Consider the following 22,779-nt stretch of genomic DNA (forward strand, 5'->3'; position numbering starts at 1 on the left):
AGACTCAGTCAAACTATATTGCCAGAATGGCACCAGATGTTGCAGCATTAATAACCCATAATATCAAGTCCTGCTTATCCAACCTGTTCAGGGCCCTAAAATAACAGTCATAGACCTTAATGAGATCATTATGCACAAGGTTCTTATTCGGGGAATTGTGATGATAATTGCATCTGCGGCTTTTAACACTTGGTCGTCATGTTGGCCAGTAAATTGCTCCTCTCTCCGTCTCTCCGTGTGTCCGTCTGTCTGCCTGTCTCTCCCTCTCCTTTTCTGTCTCTCTACAGTCAACAGTGGGGAGTGAACTATTGCACCTATCCACTCTGGTCTGCGACCTAATGAACATTTCTAAATGGCCATGACCAGCTGGTTAAGAGACTAATGTAGCAGCTATTAGCCAAAGCGGTTGTTTCCTCACAGAGTCATCTATGGAAAACAGAGAGCGAAAAGGCAGGAGAGAGTGGGCAAGGACAGGCAGGTCCCTGCTTTCACACTCTTCTTGTCCCTCCATACACACACACACACACACACACACACACACACACACACACACATATGTACATACGTGTATACACACACACACACTGCATGTTTATCTTTCACATTCTGCAGCAAACAAACCATGTGACGTATTCTCAACCCACAGTGCATTAGTGCTTATTAGGGCCTCAAGGTGTGTGTGTGCGCATATGTGTGTGTGTGTGTGTGTGTGTGTCTTATTAGGAAAATTCAGTTTCACTCAAGGTCTCAGCACTGCGGTTGCAGACCACTGGCCATTGATTATTCATAGAGTCTGTGATTGGGTCCATTAATACAAGATTAGGGAAGGAACCGATGCTCATTTTGTGTGTGTGTGTGTGTGTGTGTGTGTGTGTGTGTGTGTGTGTGTGTGTGTGTGTGTGTGTGTGTGCGGACAGGAGTTGAATTGTAATGAATCTACAGTTTATGTTTATCTAGAGTCTATGAGCGCAAAACATTATATAGGTACAGTAGTGCTGCATAAGCCGCACATTAGCAGGGTATGAAGGTGTTTAGTTACTTATTAACAAAAGCACATTAGCATAAGTTAAAAGGTATTAAGTTAGAATACTGTAAAACCAAAGTAACACGGCGCCTTTGTTTAAAAATGAGCAATAGGATTCCAACAGGAAAGAGGAATATTTTCACCTCCATCATTTACCACATACTGTTAGATTTCCACCTAATAGCATTTGTTCTTCAATTGAAACTTAATCTGGGTAAATGGTGCTTAAATGTTTAAATCACATTTACAGGCTGTCAACTGATGTGATGTTCTTCACATGGTCACCCTTTGTTTGAATGAAAATAAATTGACGGCAAATGAGGAAGGATTCTGCAGAGAGGGTTGAGGAGACATATTGGATCCTAGCTCCCCCAAGTGGCCATTTTGGGCAACTAAGGAGACCTCAAAGCCAATGTGGAAATTTACACTCACACACACACCCACTCTCTACAGGAGCTCTCAGGGGGTCTGATACTTCTTATAGGGACGATTGAAATGAAATGATTTCAAATTGTCTGGGATTGCTGCTGAGAAAGAGGTCAGTGTTACAAATCATGAAATAAGCAGCATGTGTCTCTCCAGCTCGTTCTCACGGGCTGGAGACCAAATGAACAGCTGACACTTCCAAACATCATCATTCTCATCAATAGCATTATCATAATCATCACGTGGTGAAGATTATTGTGGTTTTTGACCTACAGCAGCTGAAATACTGTGCAGTGTGCAAATAACATGTACAGTATAAATATATGTCCGAAGGTTTAAAAAAATAAAGTAATAATAAAATGTTCTTTGTTTTATTTTAGTCAACCTCACAGACCGCGTGGATGACGTTTGACTTTGAGTCCTAATTGTGTTTTGGGAGGTGGTAACATTTAATTTGTAGAATATTGTAGAAATATATATATATATATTATATTCCTTTCAGTCCACAGTGAAACAAAGATTCTGATCCTTGAGGTCTGAGGGGGGAAACGATAATAATGGTAAAAGAAAGCAGCTATACCTTTAAATTCGAGTTGACATCTATGGGATATGAAAAATAAAAGTATAAAACAATTTAATTCACAGCACTATATTAAGTCTCGACATGCATGGCTTCAGAAGTGCCGAGAGCTTAATTGCAATTACTCAATGTTCAAATACTCCATAAAAAACTAAAGTCGGCTACTTTAAATATCAACGGCCTCGATAAGTGTATTTGAATTATTATTAGTGTTGGACATTGTTATTTAAAGAAATGCATCATAATTTGTACGATTTGTAAGTATCTTTCACAGCTGTCAAATAAATCTCATGAGTAATAGAAGTACAATGTTAACTCTGAAATGTAGAAAAATCGTCTACAGTAGCATATCTATGGAAATACCTAAATAAAGTACAAACACTTTAAAATTGTATTTAATGCTGGAAGTAACCCAGTGTCCCAGACCCCCAGAGTCCCTTTGAGTTTCAGTTGTTTTATTGGCAATTTGCAGAACTGCATATTTGGGAGAGAATTTGCACCACTAAAGTACAAGATAAGTACAATAAGTAAAGTGGATTCTGTGATATTAAACAATCGCATAGCCCTGTGCTGTGAGTATATCCATTTTATTATATTACTATTAAAAAGGGACGATTAAAACGTGGTGTCAGGCTGGACAAGTGCATTCCTGCACTTTTTTGTATGTCTCTGGGTAAAGAAAGATACTGCCATGTAGTGCTGTGTGAAGCCATTCACAGGTGAGATGGAGGGTAGAGGTCAATAGGGGCCCAACATCTTTATGTTTTGTCAAATGATAACCTGGCCATGTCTCAAATGAAAATGATGAGCCTATTTCTGTCATTTGAATGTAAGAAAAAAAAACCTTATTTAGGTATTTCCATACTAAATGGAAATACCTAAATAAGGTATTTTTTTCTTACATTCAAATGACAGAAAAAAACTTTACATTTTACATATGTAATACATATGTAAAATGTAAAAAAACATAAGTTGTATTTCTAAAATAAGATAATCCATTATTAGTCCTGCAGTGGGGAAATTGCAGGATTACAGCACATAAGAGACAAATAGTCAAATAAAATAAAAGAACAAGTAATAAGTTGTTCCTCATCCCAGAGCTTTCAGGTGTACTGGCTGGGTCTCAGCTACCTGACAGCATGCTGTCCGCGGTGCTGAAGCTGTGACGTAGCACGGTGCCGCTCATCACGCATCCTCCTCTCCTGCCATCTTTTTTTGTGTGCTACTGGCTAGCTTGCTAAAGCAGGGGGGTCTCCATCAGCAGGAGGCGGAGAAGACTGCGGGCAAAGCAGAGAGAGAGAGGCAGTCAGATCCGGAGACTGAACCTTCCTGGGTAGTCGGGGAGCTCTTCCACACAGGAACAACGCTATTAGAAAGGCTGGACCATGTCCGACTTTGACAGCAACCCGTTTGCAGACCCGGACTTCAGCAACCCCTTCCAGGTAGCTTACTCAGCTAACGGACGCTCCAGAGCCCGATGAGGCCAGTCTTACTTTAGCAGCTCTGCTAACCGTCTTAGCTAGTAGCTTAACTTGACAGCTAGCGTTAGCTTTAGCTTTGTAGCCGGGAGAGCTAACTGTCGTTCCCACCATTCACTGCTTCAGAGAGACATTATATGGTGGTTCACTTTGTTAAGGAAGAAGCGGAGAACGGGCACGTTGTTATGTTGAGGAGGTTTTTTGTTTTTCAACATTTGCGCCAACTATTAACAAAGACACATGATGTTAGCTGGCTAGCAGTCAGTCAACACCTGCTAGCTTGGTGAGTAAGTTAGCTAAACAGCTGCTGCGTGCGCAGCCGGGTCCGTGGTGTGGTTTAGTCATCTCCACACCTCCATGGGACCAGTTCAGGGGATTTAAACGCGCCGCTGGAGTCGCACATTGTTCCGGCAGTGGTCCATCACAAAGTTGACTTCACGTTAGGTCGATACGGTCCACGGTACGGTAGACTGGTTTTGAAGAAACAATGGAAGTCTCCCAGAAAACGTTTTAAAATGCTCTCGGTAAAGAGTTTGTTCGTTCATTGTTGGCTGGACGCAGGCAGCACGCTGTTGTTTATATGATCCGCTGCAGCTGTGTGCCACTATCTTACCTTCAACAGGACACCTGAGCGGTGCTTAAAAGTTAAGTCCCGCCTCCTCTACTGACAGGTGTGTTATTCAGTGGGCGGAGTCTTGGATGGAACGGAAACCTGCAACCTGCTGGCTCCTTTTGGCACTTTGTGGGCCACCATAGACTAACATAGACTGTCCTGTAAGCATGCATTTAGTGGCACTTCCAGTTACCCTTCATAGTGTTTCAAATGGCCCAAAAAAAAAACAAGAAAGGCCATGCCTCGTATAGTAATATTAGCACTTATATTGTGTTGCACATACACCATGTTGTCAACACAACAATAATAAATGGTCAGAAAATAGGAATAAATAGACCCAGCCAATGGTCTGCTGTGGTTTTTAATACAAACGGTAGGTTAGCTAACAACAACTAATATGTTTTTGTCGTCTTAAACCGCTTTATGGTCAATCTCTGTCCCGTAGGATCCCTCGGTGACGCAGGTGACGCGGTCTGCCCCTCCTGGTGGTCTGGAGGAGTATAACCCCTTCACAGACGCCAGAACGGTCAGCTTAACTAAGGCATCGCCATGCATGTGTGTGTGTGTGTGTGTGTGTGTGTGTGTGTGTGTGTGTGCATGCATGTGTTTGCGTGCCTCTGAGTCACTGACCTAATTTTATCCACCAACCATTTCTCTCTCAGCCACAAAGGATTTCACAGAAAAAATGTGACCGTGACCTAATTACATTTTGGATTCAGGGTCCGTGTTTTTGATTGCGCAAATTTTAATACGGTGGGTCTCTCTCTCTCTCTCTCTCTCTCTGGTTTACAGGCGGCCCCCGGGGATGAACCCAAAGCTGCTCCTTCCCCGTCGGAGCAGAACACACAACCTGCCATCATGAAGCCCACAGAAGAGCCGCCGGCTTACTCGCAGCAACAGACTCAGGTACTACACACAGAGCACGTTTATTTAAAAAAATAGATTGAATCAGATGTATTGTACAAATACTCTCTGTCTTTGTTTCTGGTTCACGTTTCCTCTTGTCCTTCATATACTTCATCTGTTTTCTGATGGCCCAACAGCGGCGTAATGAGGTACTGTTGTCCATCTGGTGGTTTCCGTACCCCGTTGGTGTCCCCGCCTTGAATAGTGTTAAAACCTTCACTTTCCCCACTTGTAGGTTCCCTCTTGCGGTGCAGTATTAGAGCTAGTTTAATGCTAACCAAAGAAGACAAGTGTGTTGACAACAGTAGCTGATTGCTCTCCCAGTCGTAACCCCTTTCTTTTCCCTTCTCAAACTAGCTAAAAGAAATAAAATACCTTCAACACTCCCCTGATTGGATATCATAACTTGCTGGGTAGTGAATTTTAAGAGCATTTCTGTGTGTGTGTTAGGACCAAGCGCGTGTTCAGGCTGAGTTGTTGAGAAGGCAGGAGGAGCTGGAGAAGAAAGCGGCAGAGCTCGATCGTCGGGAGAGAGAGTTACAGTCCCACGGGGCGGGAGGTCAGTCCGTCAAACACTTCCTTCACTTCCTCACCTTCCTCTTGAGTGGTCGTTCCTAATCAAAGCTACATTCACGGCACTGAAGCTCAGAGAGTTTGTGTGTGACCTTGGCAACAACACTTGGTTCTCTGAGTCACACATAATACAGTAAGCATCTGTCTGCCCAATTATATTCTGTATGGAATTATAACAGCGTGTATTTTAGGATGTTAGGTTCAATTTCAAACAAGGTTATTTTTGATTAGCAATCTAAATAAGTGAATCGAAAAAAAAGGTTGTGTCAACAGTGTGAATTCACCCGAACTTAAACCTTGATGGGAAAGCATTGTTGGGGCTTCTTCTTCTCTGCTGTGGAACGATTCCATTTAAAACGACATATTTTTCTGCAGAAATACCTCGTGGCTCATGTCATAAATGTCACGGTTGCCCGCCTCTTTGACGTACAGCGGGTTTTACGTGTCGTGAAACACATGCGCTCCCAGCTGAGAAAAAGCAACTCTGCACTATGTGAAATGAACATTTGGGAAAAGCACATTTTGAGCTTTATGCGCTACATTATCAAAAGGCATCGCAAAAATGGGAGGGTACGCAACCGTTTTAAAAGATCAATAAAGCGAAACACAATTGTATTGCTATGTTTCTTCATCGGCGGTGTTCTGATTCATGCACACACTTTGATATAAGTGTACTTCAAAAGTAGACACTGTACTTCATCTGAACGCTGTTGGCTTTGTCCACACAGGGCGTAAGAACAACTGGCCTCCCCTGCCAGAGAAGTTCCCCGTTGGCCAGTGCTTCTACCATGACATCGCGGTGGATATTCCTGTAGAGTTCCAAAAGACCGTCAAGATCATGTACAACCTTTGGATGTGTAAGTGAATCATCCTACACTCCTTTTATACCCGTGAATCTTACGCAATTCGCTTTGATTGTCACACATTCCCGTCACGCTCGTCATCAGACGCACTGAAATGACACCTCAAGTTCTTTATTTTGCGGGTGTTTTTTTTTCTCCCAGTTCATGCAGGCACGCTCTTTGTGAACATGTTTGGCTGCCTGGCCTGGTTCTGCGTGGACGCGTCCCGCGGTGTCGATTTCGGCCTGGCGCTGCTGTGGTTTCTGCTGTTCACGCCCTGCTCGTTCGTCTGCTGGTACAGACCGCTTTACGGGGCCTTCAGGTAAGCCGACAACACCAAAGACATCCCTCCGCGTTTCAGAGAGTTAGTTGCCAGGTAAAGACACGGATAAAGGCAGACTTTCACAGGGGATTTGACCTTCTGCTGCCCTCACATTGCCCTCTCACTACCTTGTTCTCTGTCTCCACAACAGGAGTGACAGTTCATTCCGCTTCTTTGTCTTCTTCTTCGTCTATATCTGTCAGTTTGGGGTTCACGTTCTGCAAACTATCGGCATCGCTGGCTGGGGAACGTGGTGAGTATTTTTTTTTTCAGCTATTGCACCGCTCCCGTGCCTTCGACCACTGACGCTCAACTCTCGCCGGCCCTTGCTTTTGTTTTGCCAGCGGTTGGATCGCAGCCTTGACCGGCCTGAACGCCAGCATCCCGGTGGGCATCATCATGTTACTGATTTCGGCGCTCTTCACCGCGCTGTCCGTGGGCTCGCTCATTATGTTTAAAAAGGTGAGGTGGGACCGCGTACCCGAAGGCTCTCGTGGTAGATTTCAAATCCCACGACTTCAACTGGCTCACTGTTTTTCCTCTCCAGGTGCACGCACTGTACCGCACCACCGGTGCCAGCTTCGAGAAGGCCCAGCAGGAGTTCGCAACGGGGGTCATGTCCAACAAGACCGTTCAGACTGCGGCGGCCAACGCGGCGGCCAACGCTGCCACCAACGCTGCCCGCGGGGCCTTCAAACCTCAGCCATAAACTGACCAACACATGCACACACACATACACACACACACATAAAACACTAAAAAGTTGGGGATGCACAACTCTGGCAAATTGATTCTATTTGTGAACGCTGTCCCGCCAAGTTCACGCTGCACACGTTGCTCAGGATGTGCAAAGAGTCAGAGGAAACAACGCGAGTCAGATAAAGTAACCAGAGTTGTCCACCTTCACTTGCAATCAAGTTTCGCCGCCCACATTCTTCCCCGTCTGCTTCTCAGTCAGATGTCTGCTCACATCCCATGAAGCGTCCGCCGAGTGACTGGAGGCGTGCCCTGTAGTGTGTACTCATCTCCCTCGACCTTGAAGGCGGTACCTTGTTTTTGTCCAAAACAGCTTCCTGCCTGGTTCGTACAGTACAGAGTTATGAAAAGTGATAATCCGATCATGGTGTTTTTGCACATATTTCTGTTGTTTTTGGTCACATGCCAAAAGTACAGCGCAAGTTTGCCCTCCGTGTGAATGTGTACTGGTTTTTCGGGGAGTTTGGTCATTTCAATCTGAAACGTAAATTGTTCCTTGTCCTACATCGGTGCTTCTATTCTGAGACAAGACACCATCCCGGTAGAAATATGTCGGTATGTTCTTATTTTAGGGACCCGCCTGCTGCCGCAGTGGCACCTGTCGGTTGAGCAACTGTTCCCACTTGTGTGCGCTCCTCTGATTGACAGCGTGGGCTGAGTCAGCATCTCTGCTTTACTACGGTATGACAGCATGATGACGACAACATGCATGTTCAGCACAGTCGAGGTAGCCTTTTCTCCGGCTACAGGTGGTAGCTGGGTTGTTGTGTTCCTTGGTGGGTTCTGTGAGAAGTGAGCTGTCAGTGGGGTCACCGGTTCTCACCACAAACCTAAAAGAGGTGCAGTCAGATGATATGACCTGGACCGTGGTAAAGCAATGCTTGTTCTAGAGATTAACCTGCAGATGTGAAATAGAAAGGAAAAACACATAGATCCTGTGTAAATGACAGACTAACCAGTCCCTTTTTACAGTCAAGCCCGTATGTTTTTTTCCTCTCGTCAGTGTTGGATTACTGCAGTGGTTCTCAAACTGTGGGGCGCAACCCTCTAGTGGGGCGCGGAGGTATTACAGGTGTAGATTTATTTTTACTTTTATAATCCTTTATTAATCCAACAGTGGGGAAATTATTCTCATACAAAGTACACGGACATAAAACGTCATTAATAAATACATGGCGAAATGCCTGTACTTTCATTGAAATGTTTACGTGAGGCCGGTAACAGGTTACGCTTGCCAAAACAAAAAACAGCCGAAAAGCCTCACGGAGATCGGCTTTCTGTCGGGACGGTGGGGCGTGAACGTTTTATTTCCTCCAAAGTGGGGCGTGACAAAAAAAAGGTTTGAGAACCACTGCTTCACTGGAACCAGACGTTCCATAGCCAAAATGAGCATCGAGGTAACAGAGGGAGGAACGTGATGCACATTAATTAATTTCTATACAATAATAACCAAGTTGTCCAGACTACTGTCGCTGAAGTGAAATATGGACCGCGGGTCACATTTGTGTGTGAAGACGTGATGATTAGCGCTGCTGTTATTACAAATGTATGGACTGAACTCTGCAGTGCTTTGAAGACTCCTGCCAGTGTGACGCTCAGTAATTGGTCCATGAAGTAAGCCTCCATGTTTGGCAGTATTGTTTTTGTCTGGAAGTATTTTTCGTTTTTTAATCTCCACTGCACATTTCTTGTTTTACGTCGACCTTTTTATTTATGGTGTAATTTAAAAGTCGTTTGCGTTTCATATTAGTTTGGCTTAATTTGACATGTGTGTATTATGTTCTGTGCGGTTTTATAATGACGTGATCATAGCTTCAGCTAGATTGTAAAGTGACTTTGCAACTTGACCTGCAAGAGGTGCGCTTGTATGGATGAGGATGTGTCGGGTGGGTATGAAAGTAAAAAAAAAAAAAAAAAACATAAATCGCCCTCAAGTGTTATTCTATATCCTGAAAAGCTGTGAGAAATCTACCAAATGTCCATTTAGATCTGTTTTTTAAATCTTGGTTTGTGATGTGCTCCCTTGCCACGTTTACTTTTAAGATTATTACACGTTTCTTTACGACAAACACCCTCATGATTGCCATGTATCCATAGTTGTTAAATGAAGCCATGCCGCCGTGGGTAATTACTGGATGTATTAACGAGCTGGTCCGCAGTACGGGACGATGGATTGGAAGTTAGTCCGACACAAAACTGTTTTTGACCTGCGACCGCGGGATTTCACTGGAAATACAGTCAACTCCTTCCACAAAAAGGGACACTTGTATATTTTGTAAAGTTGAAAATTTGATCCCCATTATCAAATCACATGTAAAAAGAAAAAAACGTAACGCACTCTTGTCTGGCCTTCGTTGCATGTGAAATAGTTTGAGTTTTGTATATTTATGGTATTAACATGAAATAAAATTTGAAAGAAATTCAGAAGGTTACGTAACTTTTATTGGTGTAAATTGTACTGTCAAAGTTAAAAACGTTTTAAACAGATTTACGAGGATTGAAGAAGTAAAACCTAGCAGTATTTATTAAAAGCCTTCAAATGTATCTTGCAACCCTGGATGTGAAGCACTTTTGCAGTTTCTTCTTTCCACCACTAGGTGTCAGTGTTTGGCTTTTAACAGAAAAGACGCATGAAAGAAGGCGTCAGAGGAAAAGAAAGGTTTTACACACATAACACAGACACAATTACTAAAGAAGGTTTATTGAGTACAAAGTACGGGCTGTATCTTTCCTCTCATACATCATTCACTGTGCCGCGGGGGCCGTTAACTCTTTTGTTAATGTAACAAAAACAGCGGACAGTCAACATATTAATTCAGGCACAGACGGACCGGGGGACGTCTCATCCTCTGGGTCCGCTCGCTCAAAACACACTATAGTTGAATTATTGCACATCTCATCTACAATGAGTAAAGCGGTCACGTGATACTACATTTTTACAGCGACTTCAGGAAGCACGGTCGGGGAAAATAGGAAGCAGAGTGGAACGAATGAAGGGCCGAGTGCAAAAAAAAACAACACAATATCAGGGGTGATCACCAAAAGTTTTGCATTCATCCAGCAAAAAGCTCAACGGAGGCTTCTTGGATTTTTCTTTTTGCGTCTTAAGATAACCAACCACAAGATCCAGCAGCCCACTTTCATCTCCCCGTGAGCTCCGTGAAAGTTGAGCCTCTGTTTCTTTTTGCTCCGTTTCTCTCACACACACACACACACACACACACACACACAGTTAACAAGCTGCAAAGGACCCGCAAACAATCCATTTAACAGGGATTGCAGCGTGTGTTAAGCTAGCTCGTCTTACCGTCCTGCTGTGCCGTACATGTGGACGTTTAAAAACCTCAAAAGTTCACGTCTGACACACACACACACACACACACACACACACACACACACACACACACACACACACACACACACACACACACACACACACACACACACACACACACACACACACACACACACACACACACAAGCTGTTGCTGGGAGTTTTAGTGCCGGCATCTGGTAGTGTTCAGTGGTTTGCAGGTGAACCGTGGGAATGAACATAACGGCGTTACACACCTACACACTGTTAGCCTGGCAGTGTTTAACCTGTCCACAGGAACGCTAACGACGCCTCCACTACCAACACCTTTAAACTGATCTGCTGTTACAGCACAGTGGTTTGTTTAAGGTGAGGATTAGCACAAATATATATATAAAAAAAACAGTATCACGGTCAACAAACATTGGTCAGGCAAAGATCATTGGCTTGCTGCTGTACCGGAGCCCTTTTGCCCGTTTAACCTGAAGCTGTGGCTTCCATCTTTTCAACAATGGCTGATTTTACTCAGGCTATCGAGAAGATAATCACTCAGAGAAGTGTCCGATCTACAAGTGTCCACACAAGAAGAAATGACAGGAGGATTTCCTGGCTTTCCCCCCCCCAAAAGGTTCGTAAAAAGGCTCATAGCAGGCAGATCAGACTCTTCCCCTCTTCGATCTCCTCCTGCACCTTATCGCTGGAGGTGGCGATCTCCGCCTGTGCGGACAAAACGGCGCACAAGAAGGATCCCAGCGTTCCCCCGATGGCCGCGTAGAACGCCCAGCCGAGGGAGCAGAGAGACGGCCGGAAGGGCGAGGCCTCGGGCCCGCAGTAGCCCATCACCTTGTCTGAACCCCAACCCGCGGGGTACAGCATGAGGCCCACCATCAGCAACAGGCCTGGAGGGAGGGAGGGAGGGAGTCACGTAAACATCGGGGCAGAGAAAGCACAAACAACTGGGAGCAATGTGACTCAACTATAAAATACGTGTGTGTGTTTTTTCTCCAGCTGACAAGCGTTTGATTTGCGATGCGAGGAAAGGCCAAACGCACCTGCGGGAGCCCGTTGTTGTGGGAACAGCAGGACGTGGCGAGGTCTGGTCGGTTATCCAACCGCCAACAGTTTAGAAGAGCGATGGCACGCCACTAAACGTTGCCAACTCATAAAATCGGATGTTTCAACTTGTAAACTCCACGGCAGCGGAGGCATTCCCCAGAGGCTAAAACATACAGTAATAGGCTTGCATGGGCGTGTAACCACTCTGAACTCTGACGGTTAGCGTTAGCTGAAATGGAGTCGTTCAGCTGCTGGTGCTTGTCTGAGACTCTTCCCTGGTTCCCCTAGGGTGCTAATTTTGTGGGCGCTTCCGATTCCCCTTCCTTTTTAACTGGCAGTGAAAGAATCAGTGTAAACGTTTGGGGGTTTATTAGGGTGAAATCATTAGCATTTTAGTGGCAACATTATGGCACGGTTATAAAAGTACAATATATCAGTTAGACGGGGGATAACAATAAAGTCATGGTCTTGTGTTTTCATGGGCCCACCAGCCTTCATTTAGACGGAGAACGGCATTCAACGACTCATACTAGTATTTGGTGTTTTTACTAAAACTTATTTCCATGCTTTAACGCTGAAAAAACACTTTATTTTCCTCATACTGTCCGCCTGAATATACCTGTATTCACCTTCTGTCTGAAACAAGCCGTTTCAGCACCCGCCTCTTTAAACCCTCGTCCCAAAAAAAATCCCAGTCCTCTGATTGGCCGTATTCTAATGAGCCTACATGTGACACAGGAAGGGAAAACGAGTCTAAGTGACTTGTTGAATCCTATGTTTTCTGATCCAGACAGCCCACAAAATCCAGATACCCAGAGGGTCATTTTTTTATGATATTTTTGAAAGATATATTAGAAAAAACGTAATTTTTGTGTACAGTATTTATCATGAATATATACTACCGTGCTTTGGGGATCTTTGTTACGCATCATCTCTCACTCTCTTCTAGTTTTTCCGATCTGTCTATCTCTAATGTACACTATAAAAATGTGCTGTGAGATGTGCTAAACAAACGGATGACTCACCTGCGATGGCCTGGAGCAGCCCACAGATGTTGAATATGCTCTTCTTCATGATGCTCTGGAAGCACATGCTAAACACGGAGATACAGGCCACTCCTCCCAGCACTAACATCCCGGCGGCCAGAAACAACATGGCCGCCTGCCAGAAGCCGCTGGCCACTTCTCCGAACGTGCCGGCGTAGGGCCCGCAGCTCACCGCCGCTCCCCGGGACCCGACGCGGAGGCAGCGGCTGTAGAGGCCGAGGGACGGCCGGTACTCCCCGGATCCCGCGCTCGCTCCGGGGTCCGACCGAGGGAAGCCCAGCAGCCAATCGGGGCTCATGAAGGCGATGAGCTCGGCGAAGGCCACCATGATGCTGAGCAGCGTCCACAGCATGGAGCGGCACGTGACAATGACATGGCACATGGCGTCGACTCTTTCCGAGATGGCAACAGCCGATGATTTAAACAAAAACAAAAAAAGGGATCTTGAAGCCCTCTTAGAAAGACGTCCAGCAGATTCCTCGTTTGGCTCCTATCCTTTTGGAGCAGATGTTTTCTTTCCTCTAAAAGGTCCAGCTCAGGTCACGGCAAACAGCTACAGCGCACCGAAGCAGCTTCCCTCGGCCATGGCACCGTCTGGAAAGACACACCCACAGACACAGAGACACACGGGATCTGTATTCATGTGAAGTGGGAGTAACTGACGCGTGCAAGGGGAAAGAGAGGAGGGGGTGGGTGAAAAGAGGGGTAAGAAGGATGCACGGCAACTGGTTTCCCATCCGCTATGAATCACCGACTCCCTTGTGTTCGCCCCACGGGACGTTTCATTTGCACCATTGTCCTCGAACAGACCCCAGATCTTCCCACAGAGCGCTACTTCACATTCACTACCAGCCGGCTGCGAGTGAAACGGTGAGCAACTCTTCCAGATGTCCGTCGGAATCGTCAAGATGACTCACACAGAGTTTTGTGACGGAGCAGCCGTCCCATTCAAACTGCAGTCGGAATAAGAATCTTTCAACTGCAATCGAAACTTGATTACACATAACTTGTAACCTTTAACAGATGACATTTTCATAGCTCTCAGTCGTGTGTGTGTGTGTCTGAGTCAGCGTTTGTGTGTGTATAGGTCTCTATAATCAAAGCGATTGCGATTGCCGTTTCTCTGTTATGTTCTCGTTGCCGTGGTCTCCTGGAAACACGGAGGGTTTCTCAGAAGCCCTCTGATGTCAAGAGTGTCGTGATCCAGCGTTATTATGACACACGCAGGAAAATATGTGGCAGCCGGGTTCAAAAACTCGGCTGTGCTGATGGATCTCTCTGGAGGAGGCGGTGATGTCCCAGGTTCTGAGATATCTGTCAAATGTGGGCCTCCGCTCCAAGACAACGGAGGTGAACGACAATGAATTCATGGTGATCTCAGCATTAAAACATTATGAGCCCGATAAGCAAGAGCGAAATGTTTCGTTTCCTTCAGCTTGACATTGTGTGTGGAGGAGGGTTAGAAGAGGGGTTTTTTTTTCATGGATTTAGCCACCTCTAGAGCTCTGTTTTGTTAACTGTTTCTCCAACAGCCGTCCATGAGCACAACACCAGACATAGGGACATTTGAACTGCCGAGCAAATCAAAGATGTGTGCATCGATTCAGGGTTCTATTAAAAGATATACTTCAAGAAAAATCAATGAAGAAATAGTCCCAACCAACTCTCCAATTCTTCTACAAAGACAAGTTGCTGTTCAATTTTCTCAAATGGTCTTCTTCACTTCTGTGAGCATCAATAAAGTCTCAATCATTCATTTCTTTTTGTAATTTGGGCTCTTTAAAAGTGTATCAGCCCAATAGATTTATGACTTTTACATACAAGAGAAGAGAGGCTCGACTGATAAGAGTTTATATTCGTTCCGTTGGTGTTGAAAAGTTCAGCACAAACACAATCATTAAGAGAAAACATTCAGGGGAATTACTGTGGTGTTAGGTTGCACGTAACCTCCCCGCCAGCCTCCATTCAGGATGGCAAATCACTCCGCCACATCTGTGAGGAATGAACACTGATGCCGTCTTCTGTCTGATACAATCTGAGTCGGTTCAAAAGGGGGAAACACTTCAGACGTTCAGGCCACAAAATACAAAGTATTATCTCATGCGGCTAAAAAGGCCGACTGATTCATCCGAGGTCAAGTAGAAACCAGCAGAACTGGGTCACGATAACAAAGTCACAGGCATGACAGCATGTGAGGAGCCGAGGTATGGGATTGGAAACGCTGAGGATGCGGGTGTCGCTCAGCCCGGCGGGGGCTCAGTCGCGTCTGCAGTTCTTCATGTGTGTGTTCAAGAGGTTCCAATGCTTTAAAATCCTCAACGTCGACGTTCTCACTCCACAATTTCGCATTCCTAATTAGAGATTTCATGAACCCTTAGTCAAAATAAACGGGTCTGTAATCAAGCGGCCTGAAGATAAACTGAGGGGGGGAAAAGGAAACGGCAGAAGCGAACAGGAAGCATTTCTTTAAATCTAAACCTCTGAAGAGACGTTTGCCATCCTACTTCCACGGGAATCACGGCGACAAAGGAATTTGCGAGCACGTTTGTGTGTTTTTGAGGATGGTTTGGGGCGTGCCCCGTTTCGTTACAGTCCTTGAGTTTATTCCGGGCCTCCTCACAAAACCATGGCCCTCCTTGTTGCTATCACAGTTTCCATTCTGCAGTATAGTTACAATGGGTCTCCGCCACTCAGGCTACAGTTTGGGGTTTCTCCGTGGAGTTCGAGTCCTCTGTTTACGAGCTGATTATACGCTCCATCCAGGCCGGGCATGGCGCTGTCTGTTGAGACTGCCATGTCCCTCAAATTAGCCGCTCTGCCTCTTTAAACTACAGACACGGAGCCTGAACGCGCCTCGTCGAGGCCGTCGGCGGGCACCTTGTGTCACACACACCCCCCCCCCACGGAAATCCCTTCACTCATACCTCCTCACGGCTCGCCGTCGTTTTCTTTTTTACGTGGAACATTATTGATATGACGGCCACCCTCAAAAGATCTTTATTTCATACTCAAACAATTATCTTAACTGTCTTTAACACCGGATCATAAATGGATCATTCCACTGGCTGGTCGTTGAACAGACTTCTGGGAAAGCGCTTGTGCAGCATTTCCTCTGGCAAGGTCGGGGGCGTTTTCTGTGCGTTTATGAGAGCGCCGAGCTTTGACACGTCGGTGCACATCAGACCCTCAGAGTTATGTCTTTATTCATGGCCCGAGGCGCCACGGGGGTGAAAGGTCTCCGCCGCCCCCGGTTGCTTTTGATAGATATGCATCTTCAAACCGTCAGATCTCCGTTACCGCAAAACCGACCGTCGCAGATGTGCATCAACACCAGCGGCGACAGATCTGGGTCCATCCCGGCATCACGGCCGCAAGATGGAAGCGACGGTGGCGTTTCCGCATCCGATCTGGACCTGCTCGCCGGTCCCGAAGCAGAAACCCAGCCCATCCCACAGAACTACGTGCACCCAAGTGAAGGCCTGAGGCCAACGCACACACAGTTTTCCAATCCTTCATTCAGGCGAGCCAAACACAAAACGGTCTCCTTGCCGCCGCGAGACAGACTTTCTCTCACGGTACCACGGGCCAACAGTTTGGCTGTGGAAACCGGTCGGGCCAAGCAGCCCGAAGGCTCAATAAAACGTCTGCTAATGAAGCGTAGCGTCAGGTTGAGCAGAGCCCCGTCAAAAGCGCCCGGACGAAGCCGTGGAGACGAGGCGTATGTGGGTCAGTCCGTTGGCCGTTAGTTGAAGGAGCCCGCCGAGTAGTAAATCTGGAGTAATTGGTCCGAGATATCAGCGAAGGCTCTGGTTGCGTGCCAAGGTGCTGAGGTAATGAGTGCTGGCCACTGTGGGCTGCTCTGGAGAGGGAAAGTGAACGAGGACCGAAAGGTGGATGGTTGAGGGATTTAAAGCACAGTTGACTCAGATTGTTCTATGAAAAAGAGTTTGACACAACATTTGTTGATAAAAAAAGAAAAGTGCAGGAGATGAAAAATGCTTGTTTCTTTATAATGGCATGAGCTTATCATGCCATTATAGAGATATATCAATATTATATCAATATTGTGATTGTGAGAACAGATATCAACATTTATGGATATCGTAATATGGCGTAAGTGTTGTCTTTTCCTGGTTTTAAAGGCTATGTTCCAGTAAGGCATCGTGATCTAAATTTTTGGTAAAAAAAATATTGGGATATTAGATTTTCTCTATATCACGCGGCCATGAAACGATACCATTAAGAGTAAGGCCACGTCAACATATAAATGCAGTGAATTTTCATTTAATAAAATAGTGGTATCCGATCCCAGATTGACCCACTATAACCTATACAGCCATTTGAGTCCGTACGAGAATGATATCAGACATCAATGTGGGTTTTGGTGCATCTCTGGTTTAGGAAAGCATATCTGAGCCGTTAGATCACCCACCAAAGGCCCCCACCCGCCAAGTGGATCTGGGCTGGGAGGACTCCCCAGATCCTGAACCAGCAACCTCAAACCAAGGCAATCTTGTACCCTAAGCTGCAGAGCCTGGCCTGGGTGCCTGGTCTGGTCATGCATCTGGACCAGCCAGGAGAAAGGCCCGAAAACCGAAAACCACATAAGAGGCTGCTTCGTCATCTTCTGGGCTGCACACAGCTACTCAAACAAGATGTGGACACAGTGAGGAAATCCCTCAAGAGAGTCAGGAGAACACCACAAAAAACGATATGAAACTAGTACGATACCAGTCGGAGTTGGGCAGGACCAAACGTATCCCTCTTTCATAAAAGAATGCAGTCGAGCTCCAGGCGAAGTGAGGAAGAATGAAGCAACGGCAGTAGCTTGAATACTGAACAGACACTGGGAAAACATCACACCCTCAACGCTCAATTCCTCAATCAATCGCCTATTCATCTTCAAGAACAGTCTTCATCGAGTCTCTATTCTGTCGAAGGGTGATGCAAGAACAGCGGGCAAGCCGGAACACCTGCCGCTACAGAGACACTCATGCCCTGCAGCGAACGCCTCGTACATTTTAATTTACATCCACGGAACTGCAAAAGATCAACACTGAGCTCCTGTTTGACCTCGCCCACCCGCCTCCAGCTGACATCCACCTGCTTTCCCAGCATGCTCCCAACAGGAGAGGAGAGGTGGCCAAAAAAGAGACAAAGTCGAGTTTGGCTTCTTTCTTTTCCTTGAGTCTTGACAACCCAAGAACCTTCGAGAGCCCCTTCATCGCCTAACCACAACCACGTGAGCCACCGCTTTGGTAGCCATGCTTAAACACAACAGGGCATGAAAGAGCTGCAAGTGGAGAAGATGTTTCGCCACAACTCGAAAAATCCTTAAATGACATGCCAGCAGCAGATTTAAAAAAGGACAATAATAGGCCCCAGAAATTTAAACAACAAGTCAACAGTTCCCATCAACGTTCAGAAAAACAATACCAGTTACTGAGGCACAAACACCAAAAACAAATACACACCCGTACACTGTGAGAAGGATCCAGTCTGCGCTCGCTCGTCCGGGGTCTAATTGCATCAAAGCGCATGACTTAGCCGGCGGAGAGCGAGGAGAGAGAGAGAGAGAGAGAGAGAGAGAGAGAGAGAGAGAGAGAGAGAGAGAGAGAGCGCCCACTTCATCTGGTGCCACTCAGCTCAAACAAAAGGCAGCACAAAGACGTGCCGCCCCGCCCTCTCGCCCACCGGTCGCCCAGAATGCACCTCTCCGGGTTCTCAAAGAGCGGCCGCCGTGGCCCCCTAACCTATTCAATCTGTGCAACACCCCCGGCCCCCCGGCTCCCCGCTCCATCTCCGTAGGGGCCCCAACGTTCGTGACGCACAAAAAGCCCCTCAGTGACCCTCACATTTCACTCGCACAAAGACAGGAATGACACGGCTTTCGCTCGGCTCCCTCCTCTACTCGGCTCTGCTTCTACAAGGGTGATGGATGCACACACCAACTTTATGCTTTTTTCCTCAAGAGCTCCAGATCGTCCATTTTACAGTGAGGCGTGAGCGTCCGCATGCGGGGGTTTTGGATGTTATTTATGCTTCATATTGCAACAGTTCTTGAGACTCTACCAATACATACATTTACTTGTGATAAAGGTAACTAGAGCACGGCATTAACAATCTAACTTAGCACATAGGAGAGGAAAAAGCATGAAAGACGGGAACTTTCCTGCTTTAAAAAAGGGCCACTTCACTGATTTTACATCACAAAGTCAGTGGATTTGTCATGGAAAGTCACTACGTGCGCTGTGAAAACTAAAAATGGTAGGAAGGTTTTCGCACTCTGGGGAAAGTGAATGGAGAACAGTGGAGAATCCATCAAATAACACAAAATAAGAATATGATGAGCAACAATGTACCGACCTGGAAGTGGCTATTTGAATGGGTTGTTAGTCTTCTCCTCTTCTAGTTATTCTCTTACTTTCTGCTGATGTTCACAGATTGAAATTCAATCACAGAAGACTCTGTGACACACTGTTTTTTTGTGTGTGTGTTTACTAGGAAACAACTGGAAAAAAGGAAGCACCATCAAATTGCTCCATCCAGCTCTAGTGACACAAACAAGCTCAGGGAAATCCCACCAAAAGGTCCATTGCAGCGCAATAGCCGGCATAAAATAACTCCTGGAATTTGTTAAGACGTAGAAGAAAAATCGGATTTGCAAGAAGCGTAAACGTTTTTTTGACTCCCTCCACTCATCATGTCACTAGAGTTTGTCCCTGAACTCGGCTAGAATAAACACGCAACGGTTGTTCCTGGTTTTGTTTAGTTTATGATGTGGAGCCACTTCCCTTCCCTCAGTGCGCGTCGGCCAGAGAGCTCCATGGGTGGCTCTCACATGGGTGGACCTCCTCCAAGGCGGTGGAGAGACATGTGTGGACATGTGTTAAAGACAGATTAGGAAATAAAAAATAAGTTTGATATACACATACATATGTGATGTATCTCATAAATCACCGTGCTGTCATTTCCAGCTGCTGCCAGATGTTGTGTGACCGCATAGCTGCACATTTTAGATGCCTCACTTTCTCCCAGTCCACATCCCTCCAAAGAAATGCTTTAAAAAAACAAAACGGGAATTAATGCAGCATGCACACTTCCTTTAAAAACACACACACACACACACACACATGCACACACACACACACAGCGTCGGGTTTCCTGACAGCCAGAGACTCTCTGGCGACAACCACCGTTTCATTAACGACACTTTTCGGCGACATGAAGAAGAGACTCTCAAACAGCGGTACGTTTCCCTGTCGCATTGCCTCGTACTTACGGGAAGTCAGCGTGGAGGGGTTTCTGCAGGCGCAGAAGAAGAAGAAGAAGTGGGTGTCCTTTGTTTTGAAACGCTGGTTTTGTCTTCCACGCGCGGCGCAGCCCTCCACGCGCTCATTAACTCGAGTCGCCTTTCTTCGGGACGTTATTATTCCTCTTTCCCCCCCACAACCCCAACGTAAAGCCGCCCCACGCCGTCTGACGTCGGCTTTTCTCCTCTCCTCTCTCCCTCTCCTCCCTTCCCCCTCTCCGCTCGTCTCAGAGAGAAGAAGAAGAAGAAGAAGAAAAGTGGCAGCGATGATGACGAGTTCCTGGATTCCGCGACTTCCCACAAACTCGCAACAATAAACGCGTCGAGACAACTGATTTATTACAACTTCTCCCTCTTTTCTTTCCAATGTACTTAACGTTGTTTTTCTTCTTTCTCTCACATGTATTATTAGAATGATAATTCAATATCTGGAATTATAACAATGTTGATTGGGTGATGACACATTGATCAATCAAAATGTAAACAATTTAATTAAAAAAAATTTATGTCCATCATATTGATCCTGCTCCAAAATGAATCAATAGTTCCCTGAATTGGTTTAGAACCAGTGCCGATCATTGACAGGGTCTCTAAACTATTTCCACTTGTGGGGGCCAAGATGGGCCACATCTATTTAAAGCAAAGAGGTAGAGGGGTCGTCCTCTGATCCCTGCCACAGTCTACTTGTCAAAGTGCCCTCTTTACCTGTGGACAGGTGTTGGAAATTAGCATTTGTTATATACACTTAAAACAGTGCATCTGGTTTTTCCTTTGCGCATAGATGTGTGCTAGGCGTTCTAATGCCATTGTGATGCCCACATAAAATAAATAAAGTCATGGTTCTGAAACCTCAATTTGCTGTGATTTAGAATGTTTATCGCTCCTGAAGAACAGGTCGCTCATGTGATGGAGCCGATGTGTGAGTGAGTGGATGAACGCTGACTTCAAGTGGTCGCGATTTTTTGGTTTAGGTACAGAAACAAACAATAACACGTTTATTATCTTCGGAGGCGGATTGTGTTACCTTTGGGCAGAGCCAGGCTAGCTGTTTCCCTCTGTTTCCAGTCTTTACGCTAAGCTACGCTAACCGACTGCTGGTTGTAGCTTCATATTAACACAAAAGAGTGGTGGCCTATGGATCACCTCGTCACATTTTTTTTCTTCCAAGAATATATTAACCACAACGTGGAACTTTATATAACGAAGTAATAGGGACTCAACTTTGACTTGATAGTTGTTTTTTGGATGCGGCATCGTATATAGACAGCGGTGCCTCTGCCTCTGTGTTGTTTTACCAGGCAGCACGAAGTAATAAGAGAACCTCTGTCACGAGGTTCCAGGAAAGATGTCAGATCAGATTCCCTCTGCATGCTGTGTCTCCTCCTGTAGAGAAGAAACTGTGCTCTCTCCTCTCTTCTCACTCAGGGAGCTGGGCCGGAGACATAAACCACACAAATTACATTGTGGTCTGTGGAACGGTGACAACTCAGGGACTGACTGTCACACTGGGACCATATGAAGATACACTGCAGCGGTGGAAACAGTGAACGACGCCGAGGGCCTCAACTGCATGTTTTGAAGGATTGTTGTGGCTTGTAAGCAATGTCAAATGGTGGCGGTGAAGTCCTTGTAGATTGATGAAGACCCTGCGCAGTTCTGTCAAGAGTCACTTGAGTAACAGAGGTATCATTTACAGACAGGTTTGGAAAAACATGCTCGTTCTGGTGTGTTTTGGGAGGCCTCGTTTGTCCAAATCGAGCCTTGTCTTCATGAACACTTGTTTAGCTTCATGCCTTCCATCTCTTTGTTTAGATATAACATCAAATACGTATCGGAATCTAATAAACATCCTTCCAGTCAGCTTGTCATGTTATTATTCAACCTTCTTATTCATTTAAACACATGCATGCTGGGTATGAAGCTCTTTTTTTTTAGACTATCATAAATGATGCTAAGCAAAGATCCCATCCAAGTGTCAACATAGATGAGGGTCTACTTGTGACCACTTTTGATATGCATCATCATGACTTTTGTAGAGCCTCCCCTCCATAGTTTGCAGCGTTTGTGACTGTGTCAAATTATGAGTTTCACCATATTGGTATTTACTGGATACTTTCTGCACGCTGTTTTTGTTTGTGGATGAGCCGACAGAACCCTAAAAAACAAAACACCAAAAGCCCAGAAACTCCTCTTCCCAGCCTATTAGTGCCGGCTCTGTTTCCTCTGTGGGATGCTGCAGTGGGAGTTTGTTGAGTGCAGCTCTTCACGCCGCCTTCCCGACATTCTTCACGGCCTCAGGCTTCGTGCCCTTGCCGTTTTGTCTCCTCGCTCACACGGCGGCTCGGCCGTGGTGGAGGATCAAGGCCCCGTGTGTCATTTGGTCGGCCCTGCCTTCTGGTCTTCCTCCTTCCACACCAGGATCTGTCTCTGTGTGTATGTGTGTCGTCCTGGGAACACCGTGGGAGGCAGAGAAGTCTGTAAATAGTATAAGTGTAGTCACCACAGCACTCGGGTCTGCAGAGCGAGGGCCAC

The 22,779-nt window shown here is 45.9% G+C and overlaps 2 protein-coding genes across 7 annotated transcripts; one reads left to right on the plus strand and one right to left on the minus strand.

Moving 5' to 3' along the window:
* Positions 1-3,415: 3,415 nt before the first annotated feature.
* Positions 3,416-7,473, plus strand: LOC306739957 (secretory carrier-associated membrane protein 1-like; the record flags this gene model as incomplete). Of its 6 annotated transcripts, XM_079222051.1 has the most annotated exons (10): positions 3,416-3,472; positions 4,567-4,647; positions 4,914-5,027; positions 5,165-5,176; positions 5,478-5,586; positions 6,329-6,457; positions 6,605-6,764; positions 6,916-7,017; positions 7,109-7,226; positions 7,312-7,473. In XM_079222051.1, the coding sequence occupies 10 exons, from the start codon at positions 3,416-3,418 to the stop codon at positions 7,471-7,473; spliced, it is 1,044 nt and encodes a 347-aa protein (XP_079078177.1). The 6 variants fall into 6 exon arrangements, with proteins under 6 accessions (XP_079078177.1, XP_079078179.1, XP_079078180.1 ...); XM_079222053.1 differs by lacking the exon at positions 5,165-5,176 and having other exon boundaries at positions 4,567-4,686; positions 4,962-5,027; XM_079222054.1 differs by lacking the exon at positions 5,165-5,176 and having other exon boundaries at positions 4,567-4,680; positions 4,962-5,027.
* Positions 7,474-10,211: 2,738 nt separating this feature from the next.
* LOC306739899 (LHFPL tetraspan subfamily member 2a protein-like) lies at positions 10,212-13,317 on the minus strand (the record flags this gene model as incomplete). The annotated part of the gene is made up of 2 exons (XM_079221971.1): positions 10,212-11,732; positions 12,915-13,317. The coding sequence occupies 2 exons, from the start codon at positions 13,315-13,317 to the stop codon at positions 11,476-11,478; spliced, it is 660 nt and encodes a 219-aa protein (XP_079078097.1). The 3' UTR covers positions 10,212-11,475.
* Positions 13,318-22,779: the final 9,462 nt, after the last annotated feature.

Source organism: Taurulus bubalis (assembly GCF_910589615.1).
Source record: "Taurulus bubalis genome assembly, chromosome: 8".
Classification (NCBI taxonomy): Eukaryota; Metazoa; Chordata; class Actinopteri; order Perciformes; family Cottidae; genus Taurulus; species Taurulus bubalis.